At 33.1% G+C, this 25339-nt stretch overlaps 2 protein-coding genes and 1 pseudogene across 2 annotated transcripts; 1 reads left to right on the top strand and 2 right to left on the bottom strand.

Moving 5' to 3' along the window:
* Window positions 1–2555: 2555 nt before the first annotated feature.
* On the bottom strand, window positions 2556–6604 carry LOC120122744 (annotated as a pseudogene).
* A 16523-nt stretch (window positions 6605–23127) lies between these two features.
* Window positions 23128–24042, top strand: LOC120122593 (cell number regulator 1-like). Its single transcript, XM_039141722.1, has 3 exons — window positions 23128–23400; window positions 23481–23690; window positions 23953–24042. The coding sequence occupies exons 1-3, from the start codon at window positions 23166–23168 to the stop codon at window positions 24024–24026; spliced, it is 519 nt and encodes a 172-aa protein (XP_038997653.1). The 5' UTR covers window positions 23128–23165; the 3' UTR covers window positions 24027–24042.
* A 69-nt stretch (window positions 24043–24111) lies between these two features.
* Window positions 24112–24830, bottom strand: LOC120122592 (calmodulin-like protein 30). Its single transcript, XM_039141721.1, has one exon. It carries the CDS (start codon window positions 24771–24773, stop codon window positions 24210–24212), a length of 564 nt encoding a protein of 187 aa, XP_038997652.1. The 5' UTR covers window positions 24774–24830; the 3' UTR covers window positions 24112–24209.
* Between the last annotated feature and the right edge of the window lie 509 nt (window positions 24831–25339).

Below are 25339 nucleotides of genomic sequence, written 5' to 3'. Positions count from 1 at the left end.
TTTTTTAGCATATCTTTTGACCACCAGTCTTGCATGATACCTCTCAACTTGATTGTTACCATTTCGCATGATTTTAAAGACCCATTTGTTACCAACTGGCTTCCTTCCTTGTGGTAGTGGCACAAAGTCCCATGTATTATTTTTATAAAGGGCTTCTATTTCTTCTTGCATCGCCATCATCCATAGTGAAACATCTGAGCTGTTTATTGCCTCCTGGTATGTTGATGGCTCACCGTTCTCTGTTAAAAGGCAGTATGCAATATTTCCTTCTATAACATAATATGAGTGCCAATTGGGACGTCTTCTCACACGATCTGATTGACGAGTTGTTGGAGCTTCAAAACTCTCTGGTTCTTGTTCATCATGTGCTGGTTCTGCTTCAGGAGAATCTACTTGTTCAAGTTCCTTTTCCACATGTATCTTTGTAGTCTTTGACTTTTCAGTGCTATCATCTTCTTCTTTTCTACAAAGATAACATCCATTCTGATGATCACTTTGCGGGCAGTGAAATCCCACAAGCGATACCCCTTTAGACCATTAGCATATCCAAAGAATTTGCATTTCTTGGATTTTTTTATCTCATATCTCCTTAGCTGTCTTCTTCTACTCAATGCTTGACAATAATTCATCTCCTCGGGATGGCCTTCATCTTCAATTTCCACAATGAGAAATTTCTCCCATTGAACTTTTCAATATCAAATTTCGTTGTCATAGCTTCTATTACGGATAGCTCCCACTATTTCACTGTCGTGAATATTCTCTGGAACCTTCAAAGAATGTGTAATACCTTCTTACTTTCTTATGTTGGAGGATCCACCTTTTGGTGGCAACCACAAAGATAATAAGTAGATATTACACACTCAAATCTGATTCTGATACCAATTGTTGCGGAATACGGCTATCGGATAGAGCAAAATCACAACTGATAATTTGAGAAAATAAAAATAAAGATAAAAAATACACAAATTTTACGTGGAAAACCCCTAAATAATATAGGTAAAAACCACGTGCAACGGTATAAGAATTTCACTATGAGAAAATAGGAATTACAATTTCTCTAGATCTAACAAGAAGAAAACAATGACAATTCTCTCTTGATAAAAAAGAGAAAAAAATTCTCAAGAAAACTCTCTAATTTCTCTAGTATTGGGAAAAAGCTAGAATGATATGTGGTGGTTTTAAAGCTAAATGGGTTAGGGTATTTATAGTTGAAGCTTAAGGATTAAATTTATAAATATCTTAAAGTACAGAGACTAAATTTATGATTTTACCATGCAAAATTCAAGAGGTGCTTGCAACTTTTGGTGCAACAGCTTGCAACTTTCTGTGCAACAACTTGCACCGAAAAACCAATTTTCAACAATATTTACTATGTGTAAATCTCGTAATTAGTGAAGAGGCTCCACTTGCGTTTGTCATGGTTGATCAAGTCAAAACTCAAAACCAAGAGCACCAATTCAGTCTTAGAGCCGCCTTTTTAAAACTCTCCACTCAGAGAAGAATAATTTAGTATATATGAAGAATCTTGCAAAAGTGCTTTATACATACATACATACATATATATATATATATATAAAGTGGCTCCTACATCTGAGGAAGTCCCCATCCTCTGGCAAACCTTGAAAGATTGCTAGTGATTTTTTTAACCCTCTGCAAAGTCGCAAATAGCAAGTGGACAAAACTCATTTGATTCCCTGCCATGCTAAGTTGTAAAATATAAGTGCCCCTGCGCCGTTGGTATTAAAAATAATTAAACTACATCTGGGGAGGGTTGTTTCATCCCTATGTGATAGATTCTAATCTGATTTGATAAAATCAATTTTTAAATTCAAGTTCAAATTAGGTTATATCAACTTTTTTGTGATTGAATCGGGTGTAATATTATAATTGCTCTTCATATATTTAGAAATAATTATAATATTTTTTTCATTTAAGTTCTTGTTTTATCTAATAAAAAGTATATACATAAATATTTAAATCGAATCAGGAAAGACTCTTTTAAACCCAAATCGGGTGCAGTAGAGGACTTCAGTTTTCTGCCAACTTACATTGAATACAAAGTCGACTTGTAGAAGAAAGAATTTGAGTTTGACGGGGAAGAAGACGAAGTTTAGGTGATTGAAGGTATTTTTTCACCTTTTACTAACAACTTTCTAATTTTAAAAAATGCTGCGGACAATTTATAAAATGCTGAAATCCAATACTAAACACCTCGAAAGAAATAGACAACTTTCACCAATCACCAAAATCAATCAAGTGTTAATACGACTTGCATGCTATTGTACATTTTTTGTTAGAAGGTTAAATAATTTCGAAGCTGGGATATTTTACTATTTTTTTCAACTTTTGGCATGTACGGATGTAACAATTAAAAAAACCAACAATCAACACCTTTTTTCCTGTAAAGAAATGCGGACTCTGTAAATGAGTAATCTTTTGAAGTTTAATTTTTTTTAAAATATCTACAACCGATATATAAATTGAATAAAATAATATCATTTCTCAACAACAGCAAAAAAATCATCAGACTTCTTACCATAACAAATGTGTTTTTCTACATTGCATGTAAATATCTATGCAAATATTTGCTGGATTACTGTCTCAGCATTTCCTTTGTATTGTGCAAGGAGATGGATTGCATCAGCCCTTGGCAATGCCAGGAATTCCTGCGTATACCCAAAACTCACATAATATCAGCATAATACTTATCGACTATTGTCTAACGTCTAACTGTAAACCAATGCAAATTTGATGAGCTAATTATGCAACTAGCTTTGAGAAGAAGAGGATATCATGTGGGTTGAGTTTGTAACATGATAAAACAAATGCTCACCAGATGAGGCTCCTCGATACCAAGCCTCTTCCCGAAAGCAACCTAACCAAGATAGAAAACCGTATACTCAAGTAGCAAAAATAAAGAAGAAAATATCTGTATATATATATTGAGAGTTACAAATTTTAGTGTACTTGAAGTGCAGTAGCAAGAGCATGTAAAGGCAAGCCTGTCACAAGTGTATCTTCACTTGGTCGAAGCAGTGATACCAAAGTCTCCTTCAAGGGATTCGGCAAAGTGGGGTCACAAGCGGCTAAGGGGCCTAATGGGAGCATGCAACCCTTAGAGCACCAGAATGATCACCCAATCCAACCAGTTTCAGAAATTCAACCTAAAACAGAAAGAATGGTCAAGCTAACATTCTTCGGAAGTTATCGGCAATTTAGACAGAAATTTAGCCGGAATTTTTAATAATGAAGCCACTTCCAGTACAAACTCAACTAACCTATTTGAGTTGGAACAACAAAACACGATTTTGCTCAAAGAAGTTTGGATCCAATGCATTAATTTCCTCCACGACCTCAGCAGCCATTCCTATGCTAGATAGCTCCTTCATCCGAAGAACAATTTCATATTTGTCTTCCACATTGGTATTTTCCACTCCCTGCATGATAAAATTATGCTATTATCCATCAATTATCATAAAACACAAACAGCAACAAAAATCTAAAATGTAACTTTTATGCCTTTGATATAGTTGTGCTGGGAACTTGTAATGCAGTGTTAACCTCTTCTTTTCCATATTGATCAAAATGATTAACAGAAATAAAATCCAGTTCATCACATCTTCCCCTCCACTGCTTACATTTACTTCTTTCACCAGCTCCATGACTTCTGTTTCTTAAGAGACTTGAATTTTCAGAATGATGTGACCCACTGGGGCTACAATCTTCGAGATTGTTGCTGGGCTCAGAAGCAAATCTTAATTCCGAATCAGTTCCTTGCATGCTGCTCAGATCAGTATTAGCAGAAGTTTCACTATTTGAACGCTTAGCACCTCTATGATCCACATCAATGGAAGATTCTAGTGATGAATAACACCCAGACTCAGGTGGATTACCTTTCAGAGGTTCAGAAAGTGTTTTCATTCCTGAGAAAGGACAAGTTGATCACCATTTCAATGATGACAGATACAGTGAGAATAATTGATATTAAGAGTTATACTAGAAGGAATGAAATACCAGATCCACAATTCCCCTGTAAACACAGTAATCACGAACAAGTTCATCAAGCATTGCATCATCCAATCTCATTCGACATATTTCATTCTGCATGCGAAGTCGTAACTTATCAACCAGTAACCCAAAACCACCAATTAGAGATTCTAGGCCCAGGGCCAGATAGATTAAGTGATGCATGTGAGAGATCTTTAGAATTTGAAATATTAAGTGAACATCATCATGTCCAGTGTAAATCTGAAGATGATTACTCAAAGTCATTTTCAAACTTTTATCTGACAAAAAAACTTAGTACTCTGTAGGCGTTCATCATAATTAGACAATCACTGAAAGTCATTTTTAAACTTTTGTCCGACAAAAAGCCTTAATACTCAGTCGACTTTCATCTTTGAGTTTAAGGGAAATAGTATCACAATTGATTCAGTAAAGACAACAAAAAAACCTGAATTTCCAAAAAAAATAAGGTCGGGAGAAGGTATTAGATCGGTAAAAGTTTCAACAACCTGAAATGCCTCAAACAGATCACCCTTGGAAAATCTCAAGCTATCAATAGCCCCTTGTCTTGTAAGCTCTACAGCATGTGCAAGAGCTTGTATATCCACCTGAATTTCAAAATCAACACACAATTATAAAAGGAATCCATACAACCTAACACATAAGCACACAGGACAGCAAATTCATGCATCAAACCAGACTAATATATGACTCATTTTCTCCCCAAGGAACACCTGAAAACACTCTAGCCATGAAAAAAAATCACCTCGTCCAACACTTGTGCCTCATACAAACTCTCTGGAGGTATTGCAGGGAAGTCACATTCCTCAAGGAGCAATCTCTCAGTAAGATTTGAAATGGGTGATACAATTCCTTGTCTAAAGCAAAATCCTTTATGTATGCTGACAAAGGCAGGGAAATCATTGCAAATTTATCGGAATCAATACAAATGGGCACAAATATCGACAGAGTACTCAATAAAATTATATCTATCAAAAGTTGTAGTCGTACCTCATCAGATATCTCAATGTGATTGAAAAGATGGGATTATATGCATGAAAATGAGCTCTTAAAACAGAAGACAGTAATCCAGCAATATCATACCTCCTCTTCTCAGCCCACTGTACACAAAAAACGACAAGATTCCTCTTCTTCAGCAATCATATCATACAATAAGTTGTTTATAAGGCCAAACTCCCAACTCACCTCATTAGCCACAGGGGAAGTTAGATCATATTTGTTATATAAAGGCAAGAAGAACATGCTTGAATTCCTCATACGCTTCCTATATGGATGCACAAATCGATCAGCAACCCCATGAACAGCACATATCTGAACTGAATTGACTATTTTCTAGGTATCTTTTAAAAGCATTAATTCTATTCTTAAAAAATGATCCTATAATCAGCAGGTAAAGTGCCAAAACCCAAAAAGAAGTTACCATCATCTACTTGTAACAGAATGACCAGATTTGGATATCCTTTTCCCACCAGATAGTACAAATCAAAATTTTCAGGTTCGCGTTGACACAACATCCAAGTCTTAGCACATTAGCATACAGTAATTTTTATTAATATATAGCACATTCCATATGGTCAATAACATAGACACTTATCTTGGAAGTTATTCATCTTCCAATCCATTGTCTGAAGGTTTGGGTAAATTAAGCGCCAAAATCTCAATTAGGTATTCAGTAAAACACAAACATATAAGGTGACAGGAAGACAATTTAGGACAGCTACTAGAAGAAAGGCTTCTTTAGTAGATGTCACTTAAGAAAGGAGTTCTCAACACATATAATAACAGCACAGAAATCGGGAAGCATGGTAACACATTACTCCTATCTCTTCATAATATCTCCAAAATAACCCTTTTTTCCAAAAATTTTATTACAAACTACACATTCAACTATTCCCATAACATCAATTCAAATAAAAATGGCAACGAATAAGTGCATGATAATAATAACTCACACAATTCAAAAATTAGTATCACCGGTGTCAAAATAGTGGGCATTAGTATGATATTAAATTCCAAACACAAACATTAATTATCAGAAAGAAGAATATATTTACTAAAAGAGGAAGAAAAAATTACCGGATAGGCATTGAGAGCACAAGGAGCAAGAGACTTTCTTAAGTAATCAACTGCAAAGGCATGATAGTCCCTTGTTCCTTTCCTCAATAACTCAATAAATTTCTTCAAAAAGAAAAAGGAACTGCAATCAACGATAAAAAATCCAAACTCGGAAAAAAAAAACTAATTCCGCCCAAACACATTTTTAGTAACTTAAGAAAAATGATAAGACTAAGAGATTAACCAGTTTCTGTAACCGAGAGAGAAGGCGCTGATCTTCTAGGACAAAAGGAGCGTGAACTCGGAGCAGATCAATGGCAGTGTCAATGTTACCGACATGTAAAGACCGTCTGATCTGGCGAATGATTAACCTCGAATGATAAGAAGAGGAGAGAGAAGGAGAAGAAGGTGGGGAAGAGTCGTCGATCAAGTTTTCTGATTTGGCGAAGTCGATAATGAGAGCGTCGAGTGCTTCCCAGTTAACAGGCCAAGAGTTCATGTGTTCTGTTAAATTTTCTCAGGGAAGTTTTTGATAAAATAATAAACAGAATGTGATGGAACGTGTAAAATATAAATTCTGGATTTTATTTTTTTTTCCTTTCCTTTTTCTAATTTTCGCCTCTAAGAAGGGGAGGTTTCATGGTGACGGACTAATATACGATTTAAAAATTAGTGTGATTAATTGAATAGGTGATCGATTAAAAGTGTTATCGGAAATGTCATATGTTTTCACTGTAAATTTAATTTGTGTTGGTAATAATAATGATAATAACCAGGAATATTATCGTCGTATATGAAATGAGCCAACAAAATATTGATTTTAACATAACCGATTAATTATTGAAAACATTATCAATCATAATAACATAACAAGTAGCGCTTATGTAACGTAATAGGTAGCGCTTTTTTAAAGTTGATGGGTCTTAGAAATTCGACGATAACAAAATAGGTTAATTATTTGATTTGTTGTCAATATTATTAATATATTAAGTAGCATTTAAAATATTACCAAAGTTTAAGCTGATGGAGCCTTAGAAATCCGACAATAATAATATGTTAATTATTGGAAATATTATTAATCATACTAACATAACAATTAACATTTATTTAATGTAATAGGTAACACATTTTTAAAGTTGATGGGACCTTCGAAATATGACGATAATAAAATATGTTAATTACCTAATTTGTTATCAATATTTTCAACATATTAGTTATCGCCTAAAATATTATCAAAGTTTAAGTTGATGGTGCTTAGAAATTCGACGATAACAAAATAAGTTAATTACTTATTTTGTTATTAATATTATCAACATATTATGTAGCGCCTAAAATGTTATCAAAGTTTAAGCTGGTGGGATCTTCGAAATCTCACGAGAACAAAATATGTTAATTTCTTATTTTGTTATAAATAAATATTAACATACTAGGTTGCACCCAATAATGTTATTTTAAATAAAGAAGTAGGTTGTAATCTGTAATATTAAATTTATATTTAATGATATCGACATGATTTAATATATTATGTATCTTTGGATGACAATTATTTTTAAAATAAATATTGATACTACTATAATATGATGGTCGATACTTTAACAAATATCAATACTTTTATAATAAGTATGGATACATTATTATTATGGATACATTATTATTATGGATACATTATTATTATTGTTGTTATTATTATTGTTGAATTAATCACTGGTATCTGATATATTGACCTACTAATCCAGATCGGGTACTGCAGAGGCGAGGGCGACCCTCCCAACCCAGTTTGCTCTATTCGCAAATGTCATGATTCAATCTCTGACATTGCTTAAGGGACCTAGTGCCTTATCCTACTAGACCAACTGGTTGTTGGTAAGTATATATTATTATTAACCTATAGAGTATCTATACTTTTAGAGTAAGTATTTATACTTTCAAATTTTAAAAAAATATTTCAAACGGTTAAGTTGTATATATTTTACCATTTACATTATTGTCGAAATAGTATACATATTTTTAGAGTAAGTATAAATACATTATTATTAACATTTAGAGTATCCATATTTTTAGAGTAATTATTCATACTTTCGAATTTAAAAAAAATTCAAACGGTTATGTTGTATATATTTTAACGTTTACATTATTATTAACTTTTAAACAAATCGGTAGTTAGTTTAACGTAATAGATAGCGTTTATTTAACGTAATAGGTAGCACCTATTTAACGTAATAGGTAACGCATATTTAACATAATAGATAGCACATATTTTATTTTACCATTTACGTTATTAGTAACCTTTAAACAAACCAGTAGATATTTTAACGTAATAGGTAGCGCCTATTTTATTTTACCGTTTACATTATTATTAATCTTTAAACAAACCGATAGCTATTTTAACATAATAGGTAACGTTTATTTAACCTAATAGGTAGCGTCTATTTAACGTAATAGGTACCGTCTATTTTATTTTACCTTTTACATTATTAGTAACCTTTAAACAAACTGGTACGCATTTTAACGTAATATATATCGCCTATTTTATTTTACTTTTTATATTATTAGTAACCTTCAAATAAATCAGTAGGTAGTTCAACATAATAGATAGTGTTTATTTTATTTTAACCGTTTAAGTTTTAAATATAAGTATATATACATACAATATAAGTATAAATAATTTTTCAAGACAATAGTTGGACATAACTTACTATCGAAACAATATTCATACTTTTAGAGTAAGTATAAATACATAAACTATGCAATTTATGTTTCAAAATTTTTTATTAGTTCTTCATATTTTCTACCTACAACATTAATTTAATAATTTCATTTACACAAAAAAAATATTTGATTGTTTAGATTTTTTTATAAAATATTATTTATAATTTAATTTTAACAATTTTAACTAAAGATAATAATAAATATGTAATATCTATGTTTATTATTTTTAATTTAATAATAATATATATCGTAACATAAAAATAAGTCATTAGACGTTTATAATTACTAAATTAATATCTTAAAACTCATTCAAAAAATAACCCTAAATTATTATTTTCGACAGTGAAGTATGTATATTTATATATATGTATCGATACCTATCAATAACCAAAATTTATTAATTACTAAATTTTTTAATAATTTTTCATATTTTTCACCTACAACATTATGAACATGTCAATATTTATAATAACATTTTACCAAATTTATTAATTATCTTATTAAATTTTCGATTACGTCATTTATTTAATATATTAATCCGCATTTTCGAAGACAAACAAAAAGGTTAAAAAACAAAAGAGAAATAAAGGATGGAATTTGGGGGTTATATAGGTGCCACGTGTCAGGTAACCTGATGAGCACTAGTGTTATCCCGTTGAGTTTAAATGGCACGTCACTTACGCACTTATGTCGTTCAACCTATTTTTTAATATTATAAAAATAATGATATTTTCAATCTAATTTTTTCTTTATTAAAATTTAAGGTGAAGTACACATATGGTCTTTGATTATGAAATCTTACTATATTAAGTTTCTCAACTATTAAAATTATAAAATAATTATTAGAAGAGAAAATAATTTCAGTGATCGAAAATGCATTATAATATACGATTTTAACCAACTTTTTTTGGATTTGTGAAAATGACCAACAAATTCGCAACGCGATCTCGAATTCGCAACGCGAACTCCAATTTCGCAACTTAGTTTCCAAATTCGCAATGCGAATATGTAAATCGCAATGCGAATCTGTAAATCGCAACGCGAATCTGTAAATCGCAACACATAAGTCAAATTCGCAAAGCGCGTTTATTTTCGCAACGAGAATTTTATTTTCGAATTCGAAACACAATATTAATTTCGCAACACAAATGTAAACAGTATAATCGTAAATCATAACCTAAAACCCTAAATCACAACTCAATCTCATCTCCATCTCTCACCTCTCTACGGCGACATCCGTCCCTATCTCCGACGAAATCCGTCCCCATCTCCGGCGAAATCCGTCTATCTCCATCTTTCAGAGCCACCCTCACAACCATTCACGGTCAGAAATGGAAAATCAACCACCTAGGGTTAGTTTTTTTAATTATTTTTATTTTGAAAATTTTGTATTATTATTAGATTTTTCATATTTAAATTGATGATAAATTTACTGGTAATTTCAATAATAGATTAACCATTTCACTTAGATTGCTTAGTAAATTCATTCGGTTGCTGTCAATACTGCTAAACTGTTTAGTATTTAACCCTGTGAAGTTAGTATTTGTCTTTGTTTTGTCTTTTGGTTGAAGTAATACAATTCATTCAAGTTTCAATTTGCAGAAGACTATTTGAAACTTAAATTCGCAACACGAAAATGAAAATCGCAACACGATTTTAGTTTCGCGTTGCGATTTTCATTTCGCGTTGCGATTTTCATTTTCGTGTTGCGATTTTAAGTTTCAGAAACTATTCTTCTTCTGCAAATTGAAACTTGAATGAATTGCATTACTTCAACAAAAAAACAAAGACAAATACTAACTTCACAGTGTTGCGAATTTAAGTTTCAAGAATAAACTACTACTCTTTATGTTGTCCTTGAACCTGCACTAAACCTATATGTCGTCCTTTTAAATGTTTATATAAGTGTTTACTTCTGGAATGTTATCTGATGCATTTTGTGAACTATGATAGAATAATGACTTAGGTGAATACCGTGCAAGTTTGAAACATATTTGGCTTTGTTTTCACTGTTTAATATCATGTCTGTTTATAGTGTATAATTTGTAGTTTTTGGTATATCTAACTTTGTATGTTTATTGTTTTTGTAGATTTTTTTTTCGGCTTCATTGACCTTAAGGAATAAATTAAGCCTAGCCACTACATTGCGTCGACGCTTACACCTGTACAAAGAAAATTGTTTGAGGATACTTGCTTCGGGTCATGGCTAAAAGTACAACATCCAAGTGGAGATGCTATGTTGACCCATTTGTTTCTTCAGACAATGACTAACGATCTACCCGAGAGGATACAACGTGGTGATTAAGAGATATGGTTTCATTTTCCTCCGGCGTATACTTGTTTTGGGGGGGGAGGAGTTTTGCTTAATCACTGGTCTACGCTTCGGACACAATGATGTAGGTCGGTATACTAGTCATATCGCCCACCCATCATGGTTATCTCGGGTTTTTCCTAAGCTGGCAAAGGCGAAGCTTAGTTTATACGTCAACGACTTGAAAAGATTATTTGTTAAAGATGGTTTTACTCGGATGAATGACCTCGATGTTGTCCGAGTATGCCATTTATTACTTTTGTATGCCGGCTTTTTAGGCAAAGAGGCCAAAAAACCTATTTCTGAGGACCTAATATTATTGGTAAAGGACCTAAATGCATGGAACATGTTTCTGTGGGGTTCATATCTATGGAAAGCTACCTGGAAAAAGTTGTCGTCTTCCTTTGAGGACCGAAAAAGTTTACGTGGACATGGTTTCAAATACACTTTGACAGGCTTTATTTGGGCCTTTAAGGTAAGAATTTCTATATAATGTTTTCAAAATTATATTATTTAACAATTACTAATGTTTGTGTATTATATTGTTTGTAGATTTGGATATTTTAGGCTTTTCTCAGCATGCGTACATATACAATCAAAAATTCAAATGATATTCCTAGGGCTATTTCTTGGAGGAGGATCCGGCTGTTGGATTGGGAAGAGTTACTACCATATACGACGATGAATGATGTAAGTTAACATAAATACTACCATATGTAAACAAGTTATTACTAGTAGACATTTAACTTTGTTTGAGCTTTTATATTGTTAGGAGGCCAACTATCCATTACAGAGGCTGACACCCACAGAGGCTGAGCTTGTCACTGATTGGTGGCAAGCTAGTAAGGGTTTTTTTTATGGCACAAATGATGAGTAGCCCCCACTTTGAGAGCCATCACCTCACCCAGAGCCATTACCTGATCGAGTCGATTATACACATCCACAATGAGAGCCATCACCTATTCTGTCACATCATCGAGCCTCTTCTCCACCATCACCTCATGATAGGCAACCGGCAAAGATGCCACGACATTTATCTCCCTGTTCTCCACCTCCACGGGATGAGTTAGGGGAGTTACGTGATGAGATCAATGCTTTGTGTGAGAAGGTCGATACTTTACGTGAAGACAATGGTGCATGGCGTGATGAGGTACAGTCTTTACGTGGTGAGGTAGAGGTTTTATGCGATGACAATGGTGCTTTACATGGTAAGGTATCTACTTTACGTGATGAGGTAGCCGCTCTACGTGAGATTGTTGCATCGTTGTAGAATGAGATAAGTTTGTTTAATACTATATGCAAATAACCTTTTTCGGCATTATTTATTTGTTTATTTACTAATTTATGTATTAATTTATTTTTAGCGGTCCGATAAGGTAGATGCTTTATGTCGGGTTTTTCTTGCATGACGGGGTTCACGCATCAGACGTCGTGCACATGCCATTACGTCTTCGTTCACCCCAATAGTGCCAAGACTCCGTAAGAAGAAGCCCGATTCACCTGTCATCGTTCAAGAGGCCTCTCTTATCGTTCAAGAGGCCCTTATCATCATTCAAGAGGCCCCTCCCATCGTTCAAGAGGCCCCTGTCATCGTTTAAGAGGTCACTCCCACCGTTCGAGAGCCCGATTCACATGGCATAATATGTCGACATATTAATAAACCCCCTCAAGTGCCCGACATGATGGATGAGAGTTGGCTTTCGTATGAGTTACCGGTCATTACCATTCCGGTATCTGAAGTGGAGAGGAGAACAATACCAGACACAATTCTGAATAATACCCTTTGGGCTAAAACCGCTGTTGATTTTTATCTACATGAGCGGAGCCAGGGGTGTTACGCTGACATATGAAAACTCGACGATGATATGCATTTGTTTCTTGATCGGTTTTGGTGGGGTGTGTTATTAGGGGTTGAAGACAATGGCTATTTCGACGGGGGGGGGGGGTAAGTCTTATATTCTTCTTATATTGCATTTTGATCATTTTTTTTTAAATTTATGAAATTCACTAATATATGTATTTTTTTTATAAAACAGCATATTGATGCATGGGTGTCACGTCTTCTGATAATAAGGAAATTGAAGAAAATAAAAAATACGCGATGGACTATTATGCCGACGTCTTTTCACGTAGCTCACTTGAAGGATCAGAGAGACACTTCATATGTGTTGGGTAATGGAAAAGCTAAACTTTATCCTGCGTGGTTGGAGGTCGATAAGGTTATTATTTATTTTTGAATATTTTAAAGGTGTTCATAAATAAAAATTTGATGTGCGCAATTGAATTATTATTTATGATTGCAGGTGTTTATCCCTGTTTTGGAACGTCGTCATTGGCTTCTCATCGATCTTCAACTCCCATCCCTAAAGACAATGGTATATGACAGCATGTTGAATTACATACCATTGTCTGATTTGAGAGGTATTATTTGTAAGGGATGGAGTGCTCATTTGGCTAAATACTTGGATGTGATTGATTATTGGACTAATTCTGGAAACAAGAAGCCAAAAAAAGTTCAAAGTTACAATGATCAGAGACGAGACCGCGCCACAACAAACGTAGGGAGCCAGAGGGGATTGTGGTCCCCTCGTATGCATGTGCTTGGAACGTTTGACGACAGGAAGTAAACAGTTTCTACCTCCCACAGATAGAGATAGAGGTGCAGTAGGCTTGTGATTTCAGTATTTTATGGCTAGAGCGATATATACGAGACGCTGCCTACCTGCATCTGCGTACTGAAAGTGTGCATAAACAATTGGTAAGTTTGAGCAAGTGTTGTTAACATATATACTCTTTGTTGGTTTGAAAATGTTTGGTTAAGTACCTAGAATTCAATAATTTGTTGTTTGTTGGTTTTAGATGTGTAGAAAGTGTTGTTTGAGCAAATGTTTGGTTTCTGCAAGTTAATCCTGAAGTGAGTTGCGTGAAATTGATGTATTTGTGCATAAACAACTGTCTGCGTGAAATTGATGTATTTGTAAAAGTTGATTTGTAAAAGTTGATTTGTTTAATTTATGAGAAAATAAGAATTATTTTTTGCTTGTTTAATTGATTTGTAAAAGTTGATTTGTTGTTTTAAAATTCAATCTGCATTATGTTGAAGGCAAAAAAAGACCTGTTGAAGGTACACTTTCGCAACGTGAAAGTCAAATTCACAGCGCGAAAGTCAAATTCGCGTTGCGATTTTCATGTTGCGATTTCGCGTTTCGAATTTGACTTTCGCAACAATCGCAACAAAAAATCTGATAACTGATAACAACTAAACATATCATAGCAATGTTCAAACTCAAGTTACTAATGAATGTCTAACTGAAATATATGAATTCACACATAAAATACACATAATACAACGTTTGCATTTAAAAATCACCTAAGTTAATAAGTCCCAAAAGGTGAAGCCGGTTGTGATTGGGATTTTGATTGCGATTTTGATTTCCTTTTGCTTGGCACCATATGAACATTCTCCCATGACCCTCCAAAACACAAATCTATCCAAACATGATCAACATTAGATGATTTCATTCTACAAATTGTAAATTAATTTACTAAACAAACGAGCTATAAACTACATATCATCACTAACTCATTCTACAAATAGTTGATAATTTGGGAGAGAAATCATTGAAAAATTATATAGAAATAAAATTATGTAAAAAAAAATACCTTCTGAATATTATCCATTTCATCCAGCTCATGAAGATAGGATAACCGTTAACCGAAACAGTCTGAGAGAAACATAGCTGATGTAGAAGCAGCTGCATATTTAAAATCTTGAAGGCGATCTATTTGGTTCTCAAACATTTAAAGCATCGGAAGCATTTCGGACTTATGATTTGGGTGGTTCACAGGTAATGCAACAAAATGCATCTAAAAATTCTCAAGAATTAAACGCTAGATCTTTTAATAATAATGTTGAAATAATGGAAGATACACACGTAAAGCATAAGTACCGGTACAATTAACAGTGTAAACGGATAAAAGTTCTCCGGTATAATGAAAATAGCCGTAAATAACAAGTTGAGACGCTTGTCATGTACGCCTATTACCATTGCACCGGTAGAATTTTACCGTTTACATTGTTAATTTAGCAAAGTATCGATAGTTTATACACGTGTACCCTTCAATTATTTTTGTTATTATTACAAGTTGTAGCCCTCAATTATTGGGATTTTTAGTTGCCATTTGTTGCATTTCCCGTATACCACCCAGATCATACGTCTAAAACGTTTCTGATGCTTTAACTGTTTGAGAACCAAATGCATCACCATTGAGATTTTATATCTACAGCTGCTTCTACATCAAGTATGTTTGGCTAAGACAGTTTCGGTTTAGGTTAACCTACCTCAGTGAGCTGACTGAAATGGATAGTATCCGAAAGGCATTCTTCGTATATCCAATCTTCCTGCTTGTTAACCAAAAATTACGATGGTTGGGATTTCCCTCGAGTTTAAAGTTGAAAAAAAACAATGGAAATTAGGAATACTCAATGATAACATGCATATTGGCTAAGTTATTCCATTGAGTAAGTTGTTGTTTGGATGGAACAAAGGCTCGGCCTAATATTTATAGTGGAGCCGAAATTTATATTGAAATTCAAACTCAAATTGAAATTTAAATTCAAACTCCAATTACATATGAAATGAATTTGAAATGCAGTGTTAAATTGAACATGAAAATTGAATAATTGATTCATATTGTTCAAGTAACATGCTTTATGAACCATCAAGCTAAAAGATAATATTGATTGAGTTCAAAGCTGAGTTGTGAGTTGATGGGGTTGTCACACTTGTCACATGGTGGGAATAAAGTACTCACATGGAATAGATAGATTGTTTTATTATGGACAACCCATCCCATCTGAATGAAAATATACATACAATATAATCAAACCAAAACATACATACACAACAAATTTATACATAACAATGTTCAAATAATGTACCCACAACGAAATTAATCCGATGAAAAAGGGTTATTTCTAACGAAGTCTGGAACATTATTTTCCAAATAATGTACCCATAACAATGATCAAATAATGTACCCACAACAATGTTTAATTGATTTGTTGTTTAATTTTCAATATGCATTATGTTGAAGGTAAAAAAGACCTGTTGAAGGTACACTTTCGTAACGTGAAAGTAAAATTCGCATTGCGATTTTTGCGTTGCGATTGTTGCGAAAGTCAAATTCGCATTGCGTTTTTTGCGTTGCGAATTTGATTTTCACGTTGCATATTTGACTATATAAAATACAACTGAAAAAGATAAAAGACAACAATCTGATAAGTGATAACAACTGAACAGATCATAGCAATGTTCAAACTCAAGTTACTAATGCATGTCTAACTGAAAATGTATGCATTCACACATAAAATACACATAATACAAAGTTTGCATTTAAAAATCACCTAAGTTAATAAGTCCCAAAAGATGAAGCCCCCTACATGTTGATATCCTCTTCTCTTCACCCTTAGACGGTATACAATCATGATTTTTTGGTCGGTCAGGTAGCCTGCTGTCCATGACTGGTGGCAAAATTGTTTGTAAGTCATCTGGTATGTCCCACTCAGAAGGATGTGGAATAGGGTAGACAATCTCGGCATAAGTCTGTTGATATACTTCTGTAGTGTAGCAATCCATAGTGTATGCGCTTGAATCATATTGGTTTAGATGAAGAGCAACTTTTATAACATGGCCCACGAATAACCAGATGTTTGCCATTTCATACAACTACATTTTTTTTGCATTTAGATCGACAAGCCCATTTAATTTATTATCTAATACTTCAAACAAAGTGTTTGAACATGGTTCAACTCTCCATGACGTTGACTTCACAACACATTTCGTTATTTTTTTTTGTAGTCCACAGTGTAACACGACGTTCCAATGTTCCTGTAAATTTAAATAAATAATACTTAGTAAAATATATATTAAATATGATAAGTTACGAATTTAAAGAAATAATACATGCATGGTTTCTTTTCTTGTAGTACCACTGTTGAATAGAGGCTCGAAAAAACTCCATTAACATAGTAATGGGTAATTTTCGGGAATGACGACTTAGAGCGTTGATTGATTCTGCACTATTAGACGTTATGAAACCATATCTTGCTCCAAGTTGATGTACTCTTGATCATCTTTCAAACCCGACAGCTTCTAGTGTTTGAGCACATTGAGGCAAAACACGTCTTAAACAATTTATATGCTTATTAAAATCCACTTCCCGATAAGCTTTTACAGCCTTCCAATATGTCCATTTGTGATTTTTTATACCAGCATGCCTTGATTTTAGATTTCTGTACAAATGAACACCACAAAGTCCATGAAAAGCATCTGGGAAACACCTTCTAACAGCGTTGTTAATTGAGTTTGCCCTATCGGATATGATTGTCAGATTGCTAATAGGACCTATGCAATCCCTAAGATGCCCCATAAACCATGTCTATGAAACAGAGGTTTCAGATTTGCCAACCCCGTAAGCTATTGGCAATATCCCATTGTTAGCATCCATGGCTACTACTAATAAGTTTACTCCAAGGTATCAACCTTTCAAATGTGCTCCGTTAACTATAATAATTGGGTGCATGCAAGTAATAAGCGAACGAATCTACAAAATAATATACATAAGAAATATAATCATTTAAATGTGAAATGCATGTAACTAACAAAAATGAGTCAAAAAAATTATATTGATTTACTAACCGCAACACCAATGGCGATAAACAGCAACTCAAAGCGTCCATCTCTATCTGTTTTGATATGAGTTACCGACCCAGGATTTTTCAGCTTTAAATTGTGACAATAAGCCGACAGTTGGGCAAACGATGCTTCTGGCGACCCCCTCAACAATTCCAAGGCATAACATTTGGCTCTCCAAGCTTGAGAATATGAAATACTAATCTTGAACCGAGCATTCATGTTAGTCATAATTTCATGTCCCCGATATACCCTGCCATTCAAAAACATTAACTCAGCCAAAAAACCACTCAACACCTTTTTGTTTGCCTGTCTATGGTGAAGAAAAACTTGGGTTCTTGAACATGTATGTTTATCAATAAAAGTCCTAACTTGAAACATTTCGCAATCTTTTATCCTCTTTGCAATCATACGCCACATACATTTTTTGTCAATCATAGACATTGTTTCGAAACGATATTTGCTTGATTTGTTAACTTTTAGTTGATAGCCATCTTCCACACATTTCGTATACAAAGCTATCTTCAAGTCTTCCTTTGTATCAAAACAATCATCTTTCTTGATACGAATAACTTTTTTTGTGACAATCAACTACTATCTTTACCAACTCTTCTTCCGGTATCTGAAGTAATTCTAGTATATTCCAGTTATACTCCCGTGGCATTTTCTTCTTTTTCTTTTCTTCGGGGACTTCTTCTTCTTCTTTTTCTTAAAGGTTATATGAATTACAGAATGGATGTTCAACATGTTCATTCACAGTCGTAACTTCCTCCTCATTATCATCAACAACATCTTCCTCGGCAGCAGCTGTTTTATCATCAAAATTCGGGTATTGACCAATATCAAAATCATTACACGCAAGGTTTGTTTCTTCTTTTGAAACATCATCAAAATCCGAGTATTTACGAAGATCAAAGTCCGGGTATTGACCAAGATCAAATTTCAAATACTGACTAGTACTCACAATTTTTTCTGTTGGCTCATCATCGTCTAACTGGTCAATACGAAAACTGAAATTTGGTGCTGAAAGTTGATTGAGATTTGAATTAGGAAAAGGTTGTGGGTTTTGAGATTGTGTTTGATATTGTGTTTGGTATTGGAAATGTGGTGAAACAAAATTTTCTTGGTGATAAAATTATGGTAGAACCATTAAATTTTGAGGTTGATAATAACGTTGTACATTGTGAGCACCATAAACTGGGGTTGAAGAACTTAGTTGATTACTACCCAGTAGTGACCCAACTTCACTACTTCTAGATTCAACAACATACAATGTAACATCATCTTCTTGCGAAACATTAATGTAAGCAATGAATCGTTCAACATCTTCATTGTCGGTTAACAAATAAACTTTACCTTTTCTCTGATAAGATAGCCTAAATTCACTTAGAGGCTCTAAATTCAATTTCTTTGCAACACGTAACATTAGAGTTTCATAAGTTAACTTTTTTAATGACAGTTTTAGTTGAAGATTCATAGGTAAAGACATATATCGTAAAACACCATGAACATTCTCCCATGACCCTCCAAAACACAAATCTATCCAAACATGATCAACATTAAATGATTTCATTCTACAAATTGTAAATTAATTTACTAAACAAACGAGCTATAAACTACATATCATCACTAACTTAGAGAAGAACATACCTTTATTAAGTTGATAGTTGATAATTTGGGAGAGAAATAATTGAAAAATTATATAGAAATAAAATTATGTAAAAAAAATAGAGATGGGGAAGGATGTCGTTGGATATAGGAACGGATGTCGCCGAAGAGAGTGATAGATGGAGATGGAATGAGTTGCGATTTAGGGATTTAGGTTATGAGTTGCTGCTGCTGCGTAGTTATATACCCAAAATATGTGTGTTGTGAAAATAAAACCTTTTGCGAAATTAAAATTCGTGTTACGAATTCGAAAATTGAGTTGCGAATTCAGAAATCGAGTTGCGAATTTGAAATTCAGTGTTGCGAATTTGTAAATCACGTTGCGAATTTGGAAATCGCGTTGCGAATTTGACTTTTGTGTTGCGATTTACAGATTCGCGTTGCGATTTACATATTCGCATTGCGAATTTGAAAATCATGTTGCAAATTTGAAAAATCGCAACGCGAATTCGTAAAATCGCAATGCGATTTACATATTCGCGTTGCGAATTCGAGATCGCGTTGCGAATTTGTTGGTCATTTTCGCAAATATAAAAAAAGTTGGTTAAAATCGTATATTATAAGGCATTTTCGGTCACTGAAGTTATTTTCTCTTATTAGAATATGTATTATTGTTTTATTGAGTCTTCGACTATTAAAAATTACAAAATGATCACTTGATTATTTATATGTTATAAAATTGCCATTTTCTATTAAAAAAATTATGGTTATTTGAGTTGTACGTTAACCTATTGATTGAAATATGATAAAATTATATTTTAATAATGTTTATGGCATCGTCGTTACTTTTAAGCATTAGTTCAACGGTATAATATTTCAAGTACTGACTCAACGACATAATGTAAACGAAGACTCGATCCATAAAATACACCTCAAATGATTATAGAATTATATTTTATCATATCTCAGTCAACAAGTTAACATCAAGCTCAAAAGACCATCAATATTTTTATGAAAAAGGAGAGTTTGAAACATATAAATAGTCAGATGATCATTTTATAACTTTTAATAGTAAGAGGACTCAACAAGTAACACCCTATAGTTGAAGACCATTTTATAACTTTTAATAATCGTGAGACTCAATAAAATAGTACCTATAATTGGGAACCATTCTTGTACTTTACCCTAAAATTCAAATCTTTAATTTTAAATTAAAAATCTAATACATCACCTCTTGAATCAATAAGTAATTTTGAATAATTTAAAATATTTATAAGATAATATATATTCAAAACAAATTAACGGCACACTCTTTTTTTTTATAAATATTTGAAGTTAATTTTTTTTGAGAAAATAACATTATCTTATACTATTAAAAACACTCAAAAAATTTAAATCAATGTAATTAATAAAAATAAATCAATCTTTAATAATTATAAAAATAAAATCTTTCTCTATTCTTTCCTTTATTATTTTATTTTCTCAAGTCACAATATATAAACTTTAGTTTTATATTTTAATATTTTTTATATAGAATACTTTTTGTTTACTTGTGATTGGTTTTCATCAATATTATTTTTATTTGTCTAAGATAATTATAATATAATATATGTTTAAAATTTTTCTTAACGATTGACAATATATATACACACACAAACACAATTACTTGAATTCATGACCTTTAAAATAATAATGTTCTCTTTAACTACTAAAGTCACTTAAAGATTGTTTTCATTAATAGTTAACGTTGTATTATCTCGTAAGATTAACTTATGAAAATATTTAATTTACCAATAAAAAATATATCGTTTTAATTAATTATTGCTGTTCTTCTTTATTTTTATATAATATATATTAAAGTACTCATAATTTTTGAAAACTTCAAATTGAAAACAATTATGTATATACAAACCCAAATTCATTATTCTTTTTAAAATAATCAAACTATTTCTTAGTTGACTCCTTCCTTACCTTATTTTCTTCCCATCCCTCTTCGAAATTTTTGAATCAGTGATAACAATTACCGTCGTTGAATGAATAAAGAAGAAATGTGACAAAAATCTTAATTTCAAAAAAATAAATGTCTATAAAAAATTAAAGCAGATTGATAATATTAATCAATCATTTTTTAAGATCATCAAAAAGCATAAACTAATCATTAAATAACGTAAAGATTTAATATTAAAATTCATCCTTAATGTTTACTTGAATAGTCATTTTGATACTTATTTTGTAAGCATTTTATTCCTCGACATCTTTTTTTTTCTTTGTTGAAATGATCCTTTTTAGAAAGAAATTGTTAGTTCATTAACAGTCAATACTTGTTGTTAACCCAACATTTTCACAATTGCTTAATTATTGGTATAATATATGTCACATCAATAATTAAATATATACGAAAATATATTGTTAGGAATACACAATGAATATTAGTCAAATAACCATTTTCATTAGAAAAAGATTATTTTAACTAAAAATGAAATGTTAAGAGTTAGGGTAAATTACACAAATAGTTCCTCGACTATAGAATGACGCTTTTTTGAGTATCTCGACTATTAAAAGTTATAAAATGGTCATTCGATTATAGGGTGTTACTTTGTTGAGTCCTCCGACTATTAAAAGTTACAAAATGGTCGCCCGACTATTGAGTATGTTCCAAACTCGTCTTTTTTCATAAAAAAAGTTGACAATAATCTGAGCTAGATGTTAACCTGTTGACTGAGATATAATAGTTTTTTTTAGATTATGCGATCAAATTCTATCATATCTCAATCATCAAGTTAACATCCAACTCAGTCTGTTGTCAATTTTTTAACAGAAAATGATGAGTTTGGGACATACTAAATAGTTGGGTGACCATTTTATAACTTTTAATAATTGAGAGACTCAACAAAGCAACACCCTATAGTCGAAGGACCGTTTTATAATTTTATTCGGGACCATTTTGCGTACTTTATTTACCTAAGAGTTAATATAATTAAAAATAGAGGCTAAATTGACTAATTTATTGATCCTTTAGAATACTATTATAACTAATTTCTAATTTTCATAAAATTCTAATATATGGTTTGTTGACAGATATCCATATATTCCAACAAACCCACTAAATTGGTCTTTAGGGAGAACTAACTATGCAGATCTCTAACTTTCTTTTGTTTTACAAATCAGTCCTTCAATTTTCATTTCACTTATCGATTATCATTTAAATTTTTTGATCAAATTCCCTTTCAATCAAACGAACCAAAATGAATGGCACACAAATCCCAATATTTAATTTAATAGTTTATTCAATAAAAATAATTTTTCGATCATCAAACTAAAAAAATTTCGAAAATACAAGGATATTACAACACCAATGCTTTGTTGATGATTTGCTTATCTTTACAAAGGGCACACTTGATTCAATTATTGGTGTTTGGATTGCTTGGCATCATGTTTATTAACTTAATGGTGAGGATTTCTAGCAAGCCGAATCGAGGTTAATTGAGGATTTGATAAGAAATTAGTAAGCAGTAACCAACCTAGATTTTTGCAACCATGTAAGGCCCCCCCCCCTCCCCATCTCGCTAGGGATACTTCACATGGGGAAGGTTCAACTTACTTGCATCGGGACCATCGTTTTCAAAGCCTTTGATTTTGAACTCTGGAGCAGTACTTTCTTGGAAACGGGGTTTAAAATCTGAGAACCAATGTCTTCTTTTTTAGCTACAAGTTTCCTTTTTTTTCCTTGCCACAAACTCCAAGCTGATCACAAGAAAGAAATGTATTCTTCAGCTCATGGCAATGCAAAATATGCACCAACAGGGTTCCCAACTGCCCCCATGAACATGCCTCCTTCCCATGTCTCACACTTCCGTGGAATAGCAAGTGCTGCTACAACGTGGTCTACTGGCCTTTGCCATTGTTGTGATGACCCTGCCAATTGTTTCATCACTTGTTTCTGTCCCTGTGTTACCTTTGGACAACTTGCTGAAATCGTTAACAAAGGCTCTATCTGTAAGCTTCTGAAATACCCAATTTAAGACCATTTTTTAAACCTGCAGGAACTAAATTGTGTGAACAATTTGTGTTTGCAGCTTGTGCAGCAAGTGGTGGGGTTTATGGATTGCTGGCTCTTACAGGGTTTTCCTGCTTGTATTCATGTGTTTATAGGTCGAGATTGAGAGGACAATATGATTTGGAAGAGGCTCCTTGTGCTGATTGCTTGGTTCATTTCTGCTGCGAGACTTGCTCACTTTGTCAAGAATATAGAGAGCTCAAGAACCGTGGATTTGATATGGGGATCGGTAAGTTGGCTGCGCTTTGCATGTTGATTCATTCATGTCTTAAATATTCTCTAAATTATATTTGAACCAGCATTTAATGCTTAGAATTGACAGAAAGATTTAATTTATATGACATTAATACTTAAACTCCATTATAATATTTTGGTAAAGTTAAATATAATCATAATTTGAATGTCTCGCACTTGATAAGAAACTAGTAGGACTGGTTAGAGTTTTTATTTTGTCATTGCTTTTCATTCCTAAATAAAATTTTGGGTTCAAGGTTGGCAAGCAAACGTGGATCGACAAAGCAGAGGGATTACAGCTGCTCCCGTCGTAGGACCTATGACAAGATGATTATACTCAGACCTCCGCAACAGTTTCAACTCGTTGTTCTTTGTTTATCTGTTCTATTTTATGAACCATATTTCGTTTTGTTGTATGCTATTGATTTATGCTCTTTATTCTGAAAACTGCAAATATTTATTACAAATCTAGAAAAAAGAAGAAGATGTATTTAAAATAACACCAGATCGATTATTAGAGGGGCTTCATGGTGCGAGTCATCATGGTCATAAACTCATTCATGTCAATTAAACCATCCCCGTCAACATCCACACCTCTTATCATTTTACGACAAGCTTCCAAGCTACATCTCTCTCCCATCTTCCTCATCACCGCCATTAATTCTTCTGCACTTATTTTCCCATCGCCATCTATATCATACACCTGAAACGCGCTTCGGATGTCCTTGCCGTTGATCCCTTCTCCCGTGTTATGCATCATCTGATTGAATTCCTTGTAGTCGATGTAGCCGTCCCCATCGGTGTCGATGGCAGCAAATGCTTTCTCCATCTCTCTTTCTGCAACTCCTTTCCCCATCACTCTCATAGCTGATTTGTACTCATCTTTCGAGATTTTGCCATCATTGTTGGCGTCGAATTTGTCGAATACCCACTTCATTTCCTTAATATTTGGCTGGTAACTCCTTGATGACACGTTCGAGCTTTGTCTTTCCCTGCTGATGCTCGAGTTACTTGGTTTTCTTGACAAGTTCCTCGGAAGAGCACCATAATTGAACTCGATGAAACTCAATTTCACCATCTCCTCGGATGTTTGGGTAAGAAATTGTGAAACTGTTTCTGATATGACCTTCTCTGTCGGGTGCCTCTATTTAATTATAACCTTGCTTGCCTAAGAAGGAATCAACTTGGAAGACGAAGTGAATATCACTTCTAATTGAATTCGTGGATCTAAACTAATAAAAGGAAGCCTCCCAACTTGGGTTTAATATTCTTATTCCAAGCAACCTAAGCGGCTAAAGCGATGGTTGTTATTCCTATAGATATTGGGTTCGAGCACGACGTCTGCAATGATGTTTGAATGTTCATTGTTAGATAATTCAAAATCTTTCGAACATATATTACATTGTAATCACCCATACTAATAAAAAAAATTCTTATTCCAAAACGTTCATATCCATCCTTTCAACTTGATATTCCACGCGGAGAATCATTGCATTACCATAAAAGAGATTCCAATTGGACTCCAAAAATTGATATTCCAGACTTTTAAGTAGACGTTGAAGAATTTAGCAGACGTGATGATAGCTGCAATCTTGGCAGCTGTGAATATTAGGTACAGAGAAGGAATCTAAGGGCACTTCATTC

This window comes from Hibiscus syriacus, unplaced genomic scaffold, assembly GCF_006381635.1.
Source record: "Hibiscus syriacus cultivar Baekdansim isolate YM2019G1 unplaced genomic scaffold, ASM638163v2 tig00110387_pilon, whole genome shotgun sequence".
In the NCBI taxonomy this organism is placed as follows: Eukaryota; Viridiplantae; Streptophyta; class Magnoliopsida; order Malvales; family Malvaceae; genus Hibiscus; species Hibiscus syriacus.
This window is presented reverse-complemented; position numbering and strand designations above follow the sequence as displayed.